Here is a 12,879-nt window from a genome sequence, read left to right as displayed (position 1 = left end):
ACATCTGGTACAGAAGTTGCTAGACGAATTTTTACAGCCAGTGGTGACTTCCGTTCCGATCGGACCCAATTTTTCATTCTCCCCCACCAAATAACCAAGTATGCTGAGTCGACGAGTAGTTCGAAGTTCGCTGGTTGGGCCATGCACCTTCGCCCGAGCTTTCTCCAGAACCTCAGTAAGGCTTAATGATGACGTGTTGAAGCGATATAAGGATAAACTGCATCAGAGAGTCAAGGCGTAAGTTTTGTTCTGTATGCTCCGAGATGACTGGACACACTGACGATAAAAATTAGCGAGGGCCTGGAATCCATTCATGAATTGAAGAACAAATACCAAGATGAGATCAAGAACGTACGAGAAAAGTTCGACAAGATTGATCCACTTAAGCATTTGGACCCAGAAGCTGCAGCAAAGACGGAGTTGAGCAAAGACCGTGGTCGAAGACCCAATATCCCGGACGAGGAGAAGGTCAAGGACCTGTCGTCTTTCGTAGATGTTGCTAGGCTCTCGATGCACCCGAGCAAAGAGATTGAAATGATTTGGAAGGCACGGTTCGCCAGCCAGGAGAACTCTATCTGTGGAGCTCTGGACGGCGTTACCTTCAGCCGAATCTATAGGAACACTCGACGATTCCCACGATTTGTTCTTCCTCTGCCGCACGAAGGACAGGGAGCTGAATTGCACTTTGTCCAATGGGCGTTCCCGGGGCCGTACACGATGCACTGCATGTTCACTTCGCTGGCTGAGTTCAAGCTGCACCAGGAGTACGCCCGGCCACATACGACCATGGCTATCCACAGTGAGCTTCTGGCCGACAAGGAGATGGCGCTCATGAACGGCTCGGTAGAGAAGGACTCAAGTTTGAACCAGGCCCACGGCGCGTTCCTCGCGGCGAATATTCAACGGTTCTACGGAGCTGATGAGTCGACAGAAAGCGGTCTCCGAAAGGTCGCCCTACTTGAGGCGTTCAACAGTGGTTCTTCCGAGTTCTCCCCGGAGCGGCTAATTGCCGAAGTCGAGACTCTTGACTGATTAATTGCTGAAATAAAAATTTGTAGATAGTCCAATATTGAAGCGGTTCTTAGATCAAGAGGTATTATGCATTGTTCATTCGGAGTTTTCAATTAACCAGCTTCGACATTTTGGCATGACCATTCTTTTTAATAAAACTACATTTCGAGAACCATTATTTGATAAAACTACATTTAAAAGCCAGTTAATACCAGCATACCTTGCATCCTTTACATTACAATAGTCCGAATACACGTGGTTCCGATCTTCGAGGGACCTAAGGCGTTGTGCGTATAGGGGTTGACTCATGTACTCCGACAGACCTTTTCAACCCACAGTATCATGCCACAGACGGTCAAAAACCGACGAATAGGGTTCCTTGGACCCGTGGGAACGTATTCGCATCAGGTACGCTTTGATGTTTATTCTAACCAAGGTAATCTAACCGTTTTTAGGCCGCACTCCAAGGATTTGACTCAAAGTGTAACGAGCTGATCCCTCAGGCCACCATATACGGTACGTATAAAACACCCACTGAATGACGAAAGAAGCTAACAATGACGATAGACTGTATCCATAAACTTATCGATGGAAAGATTGACTATGGCGTTGTGCCGTTTGAAAATTCGACCAATGGGTCAGTGAACTTCACGCTTGATATCCTCAGAGACATATACCACAAGCGAAAACAGGACAGTCTACCTCAAATCGGCCTAGTCGCCGAGGAATTCGTCGCTATCAACCACTGCCTCATCACGGAGGCCACCGACCTGTCACAGATTGAGCGGGTTTACTCTCACCCGCAGGTGTGGGGCCAGGTTGACGTTTGGTACGATGGGCATCTAAAAGGCATTGAAAAAATAGACACATCCTCTACTAGTAGAGCCGTTCAGATGGTCAAGGGTGATCCGACCAGTGCAGCGATTGCTGGCATGTCTGCAGCCGAGGTGTTTGGGGTTCCTGTGCTTCAGCCGGGCATCTCCAATTCGACTCGAAACCAAACGCGGTTCTTAATTTTTGCCAATTCTGATCTCACCGCTCATGAGAAGCTGTTCCACAGCGGCGAGTATAATACTCTGCTTTCCTTCACTGTGGATCATTATACTCCGGGTGCCCTTTGCAATGCTCTTGGTGCTTTTGCTAAGCAGCAGCTTAATTTGACGTCTATCGTGTCTCGTCCTCGGCCCTCTGGAGACGAATTGTGGACCTACGTGTGGTTCATTGAGCTCCATGGCCATCAGTGTGACAGCGCTGTAAGCACTGCCCTCAAGGATATGGAGAAGTACTGTCCTCAAGTTAGAGTACTCGGATCGTTCAAGCGGAATCGATAGCCCCAATTCTTCCTATTCTCCCACTCAGCTACTGTACTTCTATTGTACTTCTATTGTACTTCTACTACAAAACTATGTGCATCCCATTTTTCTTCAATTAGTTCCTGGGGGCCAGCCCCCAGACCCCCGTGGCTCCGCTACGCGGAGGGATTTGGAAGTTCCATTAAACACATTCTTCGTCTAGGTAGTACACCAAACTACAGAAGGAAATTATACATTCTTTGCATTCAATTGGTGATATATGCAAACTCCATTGCCATTCTACTCATATTAAAGTCTACACGGGTTGGTGATACCCTCCGCGCAGCGGAGCCACGGGGGTCTGGGGGCTGGCCCCCAGTGTGTGCGGCTTAACAGTGTGTATACCATTTATTGTACTTCTATTGTACTTCTACTCATATCTCTACTCGAATCTATTATAACTAACCAGGTACCACAACATGTATCACGAATTGTTGGTGTTTGTATAGTCTATTGGATACAACTATGCCATAATTACAGAACTAATAATAATAAACAAGCAAACAATAATAAATACGCTTCCCAGCCTCTTTTAGTGACCATATTTGTGGAAATCCCACGGTCTGTTGTCGAGCGGACACACTGCTCGCGACTTGAGCCACCGGGAAATGCAGTGGAAGTGGAACGCGTGGTTACACTTGCCCCAGGCAACATTGCACTCCTCGTTCGCAGTACTGTTCTGGCTCGCCTGGCAGTCAATGCAATGGTCCATGATGTGGTTACGGCAGATGGCACACGTATCAACGTCGATATCTAAACTCTCTCATTAGCAACCGCATGAAGCCGAGCCTTAAAAATACTCACCCCATGCCCAGAACGCCACAGCGCTCCACTTTTTGATCTCGAACCGAGGCTTCTCAGTCTTCTTCTTCACCTCCACGTCAACATCCATTCGCTCTGCTTCAGCCATCGTACCGGTATGGTTGTAGTTAGTCAGCCTCGATGGTCGGGGATATTTGGTGTTGTCGCCGGCTTTCTCCCAACGCCACACACGAAATAACTTACCTTATGGGGCACTCCTACGGTGCCTACTTACCTTGGTGTAACTGTTTCATGGATTATACCGAACTGGATAAAAGGACAGATATAGTAGTAATTAATAGTTGAAAGGCTACAAGTTTAATATATGAGATATGTTTTTAATTTTTTAGATATCTAGTGAAACCTCAATGTCCCGTTTAGGATATGCGGCGGTACTTTTACTTCATTGGCATTCACTTATTGATGTAGTCTCATTTATTCAAGATATTTTACGACAGGGGGTTATTCTATAGACTCGCTTATTGAACTTGATCTTCAATTGGCCGACCCATTCAGTCTATGCTGATTAACCGATGGAAGTGATTTGTATTACCGTTCAAGCTGGGAGGGCTAAAAGGTTAACTGTTACTGGTATCATTAATCAATTCTGAAGAGAGTATCCAACGCGTTGACTCAATAGTTCATGAACTACTGATCCTGCTTTAACTCTGGTACTCTTCTAACCATCATACGTAATACCGTTGATGCGTTCTGGAGATTATGCACGAGAGCGCCGATCAGCTATCCGAGCCGCACGCCGCACACATCATCTCCTCACCCCACAAAAACGACAAGGCACATTTACAATACGAATTTATTAACCAACTTGAAAATTTAATACAATTAAATACATTTAGATACATAATAGAAGAGATTGTTTTTTTAGGTTGAGGTTTGGGTTTGAGTGTGATCAGCTAAAATAGTTAGTCCAGCCCCCAGACTGTGGTATGTCCGACTTACACTTGGTACCGCAGGATGGGCAGCTCTTACACTTGCACTCGTCCTTGGTACACTCGCACTTCTTGCAGGTACAAACTTTGCAGCAACAGGTATGTTCCGACATGGCTATCAATTGCGTTAATGGTAAGAAGGTGACACTGGAATGGGACCAAGTAGCTCTTTTATACCTGTCTTTCCTGTCAAAATCGCTTGTCTCGCAATAAGGGCCTTATGACCCAAGCGCGCCCCACCCCGAGCAACGGGCGCAACGAACCCCAACATGTGAATAATCGTCCTTGGATGAGTTGAGTGAATATTGCCATAGGCTAGCATTACCATGAACTAGGATGTTATTCCTACCCAATGGATGAGTTGAGTGAATATTGCCTTAGGCTATCATTAACTCGGAATTAGACCTGCAAACTATCGTGGATGAGCTGAGTGAATATTGCCATAGGCCGGCATTATCATGAATTATGCATACCCGTAGATGAGTTAAGTGAATATTGCCATACGATATTGACATGAATTATACATACCCGTAGACTAGCGGTTACGAAAACTTACCTTGGATTAGGGGATGGCTCCGTAATCGCTATAGACTATAGAGAATTATATGAAGGAGATAAAGCAACTGCAATTCGCTATAGACCAACAGAGAAGTAATAGAATAATAGAGGTTCCGAACCAAACGGCTTCCATTGTGATGGGCTATAGCCCGCAGAATACCAGAGGGGGGTTTGGGGGGACTGGTCTCCTCAATTGCATCAGTGTATTCGAGGGCCAGCCCTCGAGCTCCCGTAGCTGGGGGCCAGCCCCCAGACCCCCCATGGTGACAACTTCTTCGTTACACTGTGACTAACTTCCAACCGTACGTAACAAGACCCCCGTAGCTTTTTGTCGTGAAAGAATCTCCGCGCAGCGGAGCCCCAGGGGGGTTTGGGGGGACTAGTCCCCCCAATTACACTAGACAGGTGTACTCGTATGTAGAGGCCCCTCGGCGGAGCCGAGCTACGGGGGTTTGGGGGCTGGCCCCCAATATACAACTCGCAGAAAAGTAGTATACACACTAGTCTAAACGTCAAAGATGACGATTCGGCCGTCAACGCCGGAAGTAGAGATCTGGGTAACGACGCCGTTGGAGCTGCTGTAGGGCCGCACGGTGTTGATTGTGTTCTGGTGGATCGTCGGGAGCTCCGTAGTGCCCTCGGCGGCTTCAGAGCCCTTCAAGTCCATCGCTTTGAACATGTTCAACGCCGAGCTCTCTCGCGACGCGTCCTGGGACCGCGTGGAGAGCTTGGGATCGTCAATGGACTTCTTGAACTGCCAGCCGGACTCGTCACCCTCAAACACAACCGGGTGGCAGTCGTGGCCCACCGCCACAAGCTGGTTCTCGCTCGTGAAGCAGAGAGACCGGAATGGCAGGAACGAGGTGGAAACCTCCAGCACCGCCTTTGGTGGCTGCTCCGGCCCAGACGGATAGGCAATGACAACCGAAGCATCGTGGGTAACGAATCCCAGCGCGTCGCCGGATGGAGTGAACGATACGTCCTGCACCCACCCGCCGGTCTCGCTGGTGAAGTCGCCACAGAGCGTCTGGATAGGCAATCGCTCGCCCCACACCGACGGAACGGGCTTAGCGTCCACGCCTTTGATGTAGCCAGAGAAAACGCGCGCATGGCCGTCGGTAGAACCGGCCGCCAGAAGCACCGAATTTGGATGCCACGCGACAGACAGAATGGTCGACCGGATAGGCTTCTTGATGTGCTTGGAGATCCACCAGTCGTTCTCTTGCTCAAAGTAGCAAACAGCAATGACCCGGGCGCCGGATCCGACTGCAAACTTCTGGCCGTCTGGTGACCATCGCACAAACGTAGCGGCTCGATTGATACGCAGCAGCACAAGGGTCGGCTTCCAGGTGCCGTCTGCCTGGGGTTCCCACACCAGCGCGTTTCTATCCTGCGAGCAGGTGACAATTCGGCCGTCCTTGGAGATGTCCACGCCGGTGACGGTCTTGTCGTGGTCCGTCAGGGTCAGACCGTGCTGAAGCCGGTTTTTGGCATTAAAGTACAGCTCGACATCGGACTCTCGGGCCACAGCAAGTAGGGATCGGTCCTCGGAGAAGGAATGGTCGGCAATTGGCTTGTGACCAAGAAGGTGAACGCTTGGGGCCATGTTTAAACTTGTCAATTTTCTTCCGCTGAGATAAACAGGAGTCCACTCTACTGTCTAGTCTCGTCAATGGATTGGAGATGCTGTACTTTTGATGCCATATGGAGTAGCAGACGGCGTGTGGAGAACTCCCAATAGCACCACGCGCACCTCACCCCATCAAATAAGAGCCGCACCGTATGCGGCTGGTGCGGTTCAGTTGAAGCAGCAGATTATTGGGGGGGACCCCCTGGGGCTTCGCTGCGCGGATGTATAGCAGTGTCCTCCGCGAAGCGGAGCTACGGGGGTTTGGGGGCTGGCCCCCAAGAAGCACAAGAGTAGTAAGTGTACCAGCATAACTGGAGCTAAGCGGTATTATTTGTGCTTATTATTCAATTGATTGTTTGGTATTCTCAAGTAGACTACGCCAATCAGGTAGAGAGAAGAGGTGCAACTGATGAGGGGAGAGTCATAGTGAAATTATTATAGCAGTACTATGGTATCAAGGCTAGTACATTAGTATGTGATGCGCTCTATGGCCGCCGGTACTACCGGTAATACCTCTTCTCATTTAGTTAAGCAATTCAAATCCCTATATAATATGAAATTGACATAGGAACATTCAATAACAACAAGGGGATGCAGATTAAATTGACATTCTATTATTCCATGCGCGTACCATGGTATCCCATTCCAACGCGCATCTGTTTGCCGAAAACCGAAAGAGCGCCAGCAAAGATGCACCACAATACGTTGGAAGCCATTGCGTCGATGGCATTCAAATTGTATGCTTCTATAGTATAGAAAATAATGCCATTGAGAACTAGCAGCCAACGGACACATGAAGTGAATCTACGGGGACTTTCTATGCCCAGTGTGCAAAGGGCTATATTGATGACAAGCTACATTGTACAATAATCGTTCATCCTATTATCGGGACATAATTATCTGTTATGGTATATTGAATATCAGAGGTAGAGGTGAAGCTACGTTAGCGCGAGTTCAAGGAAACGAAGCATATTCAACGGGTTAAGGCGATGAGCCGCACAAGGCCAAGCCGCACTGCCACGATGCACGTGGGAGAAAGTTTCAAAAAAAAGCAAACGTTGTGACCTACCAACGGCCCCCGGCAACATTCACGCAGAGTTGATTGCGGTAGCTTACGCTCTTAAAGCTCAGGGTCGAAATAAAAACAACCACCAGAGGACATCTCCATTTACATGTAACCCCTATAAATCCACACGAAAGGAGCCATTACTCCAGGGCAGATAATCATGTAGAGTCATCCTCGGCCTATCATTCAGATCGGCTCCGAAAGTTTCCTTATTGGTCCAGGGGTAAAAAAAATTTTTTTTATCGGATGTGCGCCCGCAACGGCCCGATGATACGGGATTAATATTAAGCTTGATATTGCCGGGTAGCAAATCATTTTTCTTCCCTTTTTATTTTTAAGACTCATCTTGTTGGATACTCAACATCACCTTTGACCAGAAAGATGCCTGCGACTTTCTCGGTGAATAACAAGAATCTTCCGACGGAGGTGACATTGAAGGTTGTCGAGTGCCTCGACAAGTCCTCGAGACTCAACCTCCAGACCGTCAACCGGTTTTTTCGGTCCTGCATCTACCCTTCGGTATGGGAGTCGTCGCACCTGAAGGTGCTCGGAGCTGGCAAGGTCAATAGTTACGACTATGACTACCGGGCCGAGAAGAACGAGATCAAGGTGAACAACTCTGCGTCTGATCTCTTGGGCCTCTGCACCTATATCCAGCACCCGGAGCTGGCGTACCCTCTGAAGGAGGTGCGCAACCTGAGCCTTGTATGCAAGTACTATGCTTTGCACCACGAGAAGAAGCTTCCGAAGGACTGTGATCTGTACAGTCTTGATGCGAACGAGCTTGTTCTGTACTTTTTGACGCACGTCCCGGCAGACCTCTTTGAGTCGCTAACCGGCGTCAAGATCCACGTAGAGCTGGATGGCCAGCCGGATCTTGTGTGGGACTTTGCATCTCGATTTAGCGGGTCTGAAGTGGACATTGATGTCAGTTTTGCTGTCAAGTCTCCACTCGAGCCGACTTTGATCCCGGAGAAGGTATCCCGGCTCAAGCTCAGCACTATTGACGATTACACTAGCGATGAGCGGTTTAATCTCAGCGAGGTTGTGGCCTCCAAGTACCTTAACAACATTAAGCATCTCGAGCTGATTACTAACAAGAACCATCCAATGACGAAGCAGCAGCTCGAGGATGCACTAGAGGGTTCTGCTCTCGAGTCTTTGCGGGTCACTCCACACTGTATTGAGTGCAACAAAGAGTCTGACTGGGTTCTGCCACCCACAGTCAAGCACTTTGAGGTGTTTGTTCCAGACTTTGACGAAGAGTGGGCGCCAAGCTTGGGCTCCATTGCCTCTGACACTCTTGAGTCTTTGAGGGTGCCATCGAATGGCGAAAACAGACTCTACTCCATGCGATTCCCCAACCTTTCCCAACTGCATCTCGAGGGCACCCTCAAGGACGCTTTTAAGCTCCCAGAAGGTATCACGACATTCTGTGAGACGAGCAACCGGCTCGAGCATCTTGAGCTTTCCGGGTTCAGCATGAGCGACGTGGCGCAGATTGTGTCTGTTTTCCAGTCCAGTTTGCGCTCTATTGTCATCCAGAACACTGTCAAGGCTCCTGGCGTGGAGTACAACCTTTATCAGTGGGACTACTTGCCCCAGCTTGAATTTTTGGTCGTTGATTTCAACCAGCTGCAGGGTAATGAGGGACGAACCACCAAGCGATTATTGCGATCGTGCCCGCGGTCCGTAAAGCTGTATATCATTGACCACAAGGAGTCGTATGATTCCTTGTGGCTGACCGAGGTTGAGTCTCCGTATGTGGAGAATGGCATTTGCAAGGTGAACATGCTTGCTGGGTATTCGTGTGGTCAGAAGACCGTTTACGAGTTGGACACTGAGCAGTTCATGGTCAACAATAAGCACATTGACGTTTAAAATGACGTTTAAAATTATAGACCTAGATTTTTATAGAGGGATAGACTAATATTTATTTGTTTTTTTATTGAGTTACATGCCATTGCTAATAAAGGACTTCTGTAACAAATGGGGTCTGTAAGGCTGTTGCAGCCATTGTAACGGCGTTGTGCTGCTGTAACTGAGTCATTGGGAGCTTTGTTACAAAATTACGAGCTTGGTTGGTTGGAGGACCTCTCTGAGCTTAGAATTCGGTTAAGACCTACTAGAATTCAGTAAGAATAGCAATCAGTCCAATAAATCTCGGCACATCCAAGCAAGTAGTTTGAAAATTTCACCATACCGGCTAGGAAGTACAATTGGGGGGACCAATCCCCCCAACCCCCCCTGGGAGATCAAGTTGACGAAGATGCTTTCGATGGGGGTTTGGGGGCAGGGCCCCCAACTACGGGAGCTCGAGGGCTGGCCCCTCGAAGAACAAGAGCCGCACGGGCCAGTGCGCCATAAATATAAATGATTGGTTCAGCCGCACGAGCCGCACGAGCCGCATATTGGAATTTACAAAGTCAGCGCTACTCCAGGGCATTTTCTCCCCTATACGTGATTATATTCAAAAAACTCCCGCTTCCGCTTTCAAGTAATCTAAACAAGTTTGAATGCTCATAAACTATTTAACATTTTTCACGTACGGCAGTTGATCCCAAGGCTAGCCGTCGGAAGCCATTGGAGACATAGTACCACACCGATCAATTAGGTCTGCACACCGTAAACCTCGACCAATTCTCTTTCAATTGGTTATCAATTGTCTTCCGTAATCCTACGGTAACTAAATCGCTTTCACGAAAACCTGTAGAGCACTTATATATAGCAAAGAGTCATTTCTGCGCGTATAAACGCACATCCCAATTGGCGGACAAAATTTTTTTTATTTTTTCTTTTGTCTCGACACTCGTCCATTGAAGCAAAAAATGTCCAAGTACGATACTTACTCTACTCCGCTCTCCTCGCGATATGCGTCCAAGGAGATGGCCGCGCTGTTTTCGCCGCGAACCCGATACTCCACCTGGCGAGAACTGTGGTACAACCTTGCCATTGCCGAGAAGGAGCTTGGCATCACCGCCGTGACCGACGAGGCCCTCGAGCAGATGAAGAAGCACCTTATCATCTCCGATGAGGAAATTGACGCTGCTACCAAGCAGGAGGCCATTGTCCGACACGATGTTATGGCCCACGTCCACGTTTTCGGCCAGTCTGCCCCAGCTGCCGCCGGAATCATCCACTTGGGTGCTACCTCGTGCTTTGTCACCGACAATGCTGATCTCATCTTCCTGCGACGGGGATTGGACATTCTGATTCCAAAGCTGGTCAATGTCATTGACCGACTGTCCAAGTTCGCTCTGCAGTACAAGGATATGCCAGTCCTCGGCTGGACCCACTTCCAGCCAGCCCAGCTCACCACCGTGGGCAAGCGAGCCACTCTGTGGCTTCAGGAGCTGCTGTGGGATCTGCGAAACCTGCGACGAGCTCGAGATGACTTGGGTCTGCGAGGCGTCAAGGGTACCACCGGTACCCAGGCCTCTTTCCTGACTCTGTTTGCTGGCGACCACGATAAGGTTGAGCAGCTTGACGAGCGGGTTGTTGAGCTCCTTGGGTTCGACTACGCCTACCCATGCACTGGTCAGACCTACTCGCGAAAGATTGATTTCGACGTGCTGGCTCCGCTTGCTTCGCTGGGTGCCTCTGCCCACAAGTTCGCTACCGACATTCGACTGCTGGCCAACCTTAAGGAGATTGAGGAGCCATTCGAGAAGTCCCAGATTGGCTCCTCGGCCATGGCGTACAAGCGAAACCCAATGCGATCTGAGCGAGTGTGCTCTCTGTCGCGACATCTTTCTTCGCTGATCCAGGACGCCTGGACGACTTCTTCTGTCCAGTGGTTCGAGCGAACCTTGGATGACTCTGCCTGCCGACGAGTGCACATCCCAGAGGCTTTCCTCACTGCCGATATTGTTTTGTCCACCATGCACAACATTGTCGACGGTCTTGTTGTTTATCCAAAGGTCATTGAGCGACGAATCAACTCTGAGCTTCCATTCATGGCCACCGAGAACATCATCATGCGAATGGTGCAGAAGGGCGGTGACCGCCAGGATTGCCACGAGGAGATCCGAGTTCTGTCCCACCAGGCGGCCCGAGTCGTCAAGGAAGAGGGTGGTGACAACGACTTGATTGAGCGAGTCAAGAACACCGAGTACTTCAAGCCAATCTGGGGCGAGATTGACCAGATCCTTGACCCAAGCACCTTTATTGGTCGGGCTCCACAGCAGACCGAGAAGTTCATCAAGGTCACTGTCAAGAAGGCTCTTGAGGGTGTTGAGCACCATATTACCTCCGAGACTGTCCAGCTCAGTGTTTAATCCTGGTAATAGTTGTAGATATTTAGTAATTATTTGTTGATCCCATCACTAGCAAATTACATCGTTAGCAAATCCCATCATTAGCAAATCCCATCATTAGAAGAGGAAATCCCATCATTTAGGAGAGGAACTCCCATCATTTAGGAGAGCAAATCCCATCATTCAGGAGAGGAACCCCCATCATGTAGGAGAGGAAATCAATCAGGGAGTTAGGGCCAGCTTATCAATGGCCATTGATAGACCCTTCTTTTAAAATTTCATAGAGAATCAGAAGAGAACCAACTCTTTAGAGTACTTGGACTGGGATAATCCTAAAAGAATTGGCAATTGTCAAACCGCCAGAAACATTCCAAAATACCCAGAGCACAAGTCTCCGACATCTAATCATCAGCATAGACCTATTCGATCCAAAGCCTTGTAGGATAATACGAGTGGAATCTCGAAAGATTCCAAATCCTGAATATTCCAAATCAGACCTTCAAACTATCGTGTTGACAAGTCAGCGCAGAGCAATGTTATAGACCATTTTTCTGCAAAACGTTCCACAGCTGAATATCCGATTCGCGCTGCAGCTTCCCCTGGTCCTCGTAATCGCGGTTTCTCAACACAAGATCCTCATTCTGCTTGTTCTCTGACGAGCTCATCTCCTCGTCAAACTTATTAGCCATAGCCTGAATTTTGTCAACAATTCCCCTATTGCTTTCCTTCAAATGGTCAATCTGCTGTCTCTTCTTTCGCATCTCCTCTTCCATCAGCAAAATCAAGTTCTCACGCGACTGATGGGGCCGATACTCGTTCAGCAAATGGTGAATATTAATCAATATGACCCGCATATCCTCTACCTTTCCAGGGAACTGCTCAGGGTTGATTGACATGATCCCCACTAGTTCAAGGTAGTTTACTAATAGCGACTTCAGCAGCTTCTTGAGTTCTCGAATTCGGTCCCCAGGGTTCGCCAGAGACCCATACAGCTGTTTAATATTCACATCCTTCAACGATTGAAGCTTGTCTTCTGTCTGCCACACGTTTCCGAAGCTGCGATAGGGTTTGTCCACGGGAACCTCAGGGGGCAGCAACTGTTGCAGCTCTTCGGGCAGCGTGGACGGATTGAAATCCGGTTCTGACTTCAGCTGGTTCAATTTCTCGACATTCTCCTTCGTATACCGCTTGTAATAAGGCGGAGGAGGAGGGTAAACCGACGACAGTCCACTCATTTACGTGATTTATGTTGAAA

The 12,879-nt window shown here is 48.7% G+C and overlaps 8 protein-coding genes across 8 annotated transcripts; 4 read left to right on the top strand and 4 right to left on the bottom strand.

The window, feature by feature from the left end:
• Nucleotides 1–100: 100 nt before the first annotated feature.
• On the top strand, nt 101–1,032 carry ATP11 (Atp11p; the record flags this gene model as incomplete). The annotated part of the gene is made up of 2 exons (XM_076682062.1): nt 101–237; nt 294–1,032. 2 exons carry the CDS (start codon nt 101–103, stop codon nt 1,030–1,032), a joined length of 876 nt encoding a protein of 291 aa, XP_076544019.1.
• A 321-nt stretch (nt 1,033–1,353) lies between these two features.
• PHA2 (prephenate dehydratase PHA2) lies at nt 1,354–2,342 on the top strand (the record flags this gene model as incomplete). Its single annotated transcript, XM_076682061.1, has 3 exons — nt 1,354–1,419; nt 1,467–1,527; nt 1,579–2,342. The coding sequence occupies 3 exons, from the start codon at nt 1,354–1,356 to the stop codon at nt 2,340–2,342; spliced, it is 891 nt and encodes a 296-aa protein (XP_076544018.1).
• Nucleotides 2,343–2,895: 553 nt separating this feature from the next.
• Nucleotides 2,896–3,273, bottom strand: HRT1 (SCF ubiquitin ligase complex subunit HRT1; the record flags this gene model as incomplete). Its single annotated transcript, XM_076682060.1, has 2 exons — nt 2,896–3,116; nt 3,168–3,273. 2 exons carry the CDS (start codon nt 3,271–3,273, stop codon nt 2,896–2,898), a joined length of 327 nt encoding a protein of 108 aa, XP_076544017.1.
• Nucleotides 3,274–4,046: 773 nt separating this feature from the next.
• Nucleotides 4,047–4,227, bottom strand: TRVA0_001S09010 (uncharacterized protein; the record flags this gene model as incomplete). The annotated part of the gene is made up of 2 exons (XM_076682059.1): nt 4,047–4,078; nt 4,125–4,227. The coding sequence occupies 2 exons, from the start codon at nt 4,225–4,227 to the stop codon at nt 4,047–4,049; spliced, it is 135 nt and encodes a 44-aa protein (XP_076544016.1).
• A 950-nt stretch (nt 4,228–5,177) lies between these two features.
• On the bottom strand, nt 5,178–6,278 carry ARC40 (Arc40p; the record flags this gene model as incomplete). The annotated part of the gene is made up of 1 exon (XM_076682058.1): nt 5,178–6,278. The coding sequence occupies one exon, from the start codon at nt 6,276–6,278 to the stop codon at nt 5,178–5,180; it is 1,101 nt and encodes a 366-aa protein (XP_076544015.1).
• A 1,471-nt stretch (nt 6,279–7,749) lies between these two features.
• On the top strand, nt 7,750–9,249 carry TRVA0_001S08966 (F-box protein; the record flags this gene model as incomplete). Its single annotated transcript, XM_076682057.1, has 1 exon — nt 7,750–9,249. One exon carries the CDS (start codon nt 7,750–7,752, stop codon nt 9,247–9,249), a length of 1,500 nt encoding a protein of 499 aa, XP_076544014.1.
• A 947-nt stretch (nt 9,250–10,196) lies between these two features.
• On the top strand, nt 10,197–11,645 carry ADE13 (adenylosuccinase ADE13; the record flags this gene model as incomplete). The annotated part of the gene is made up of 1 exon (XM_076682056.1): nt 10,197–11,645. The coding sequence occupies one exon, from the start codon at nt 10,197–10,199 to the stop codon at nt 11,643–11,645; it is 1,449 nt and encodes a 482-aa protein (XP_076544013.1).
• Nucleotides 11,646–12,160: 515 nt separating this feature from the next.
• Nucleotides 12,161–12,859, bottom strand: MED7 (mediator complex subunit MED7; the record flags this gene model as incomplete). The annotated part of the gene is made up of 1 exon (XM_076682055.1): nt 12,161–12,859. One exon carries the CDS (start codon nt 12,857–12,859, stop codon nt 12,161–12,163), a length of 699 nt encoding a protein of 232 aa, XP_076544012.1.
• Between the last annotated feature and the right edge of the window lie 20 nt (nt 12,860–12,879).

The sequence above is a fragment of the Trichomonascus vanleenenianus genome (genome assembly GCF_965637985.1).
Source record: "Trichomonascus vanleenenianus strain CLIB 3782 genome assembly, contig: TRVA0_001S, whole genome shotgun sequence".
NCBI classification, from domain to species: domain Eukaryota; kingdom Fungi; phylum Ascomycota; class Dipodascomycetes; order Dipodascales; family Trichomonascaceae; genus Blastobotrys; species Blastobotrys vanleenenianus.
Note: the sequence above shows the minus strand (reverse complement) of the source record. Positions and strands in the feature narration are given on the sequence as shown.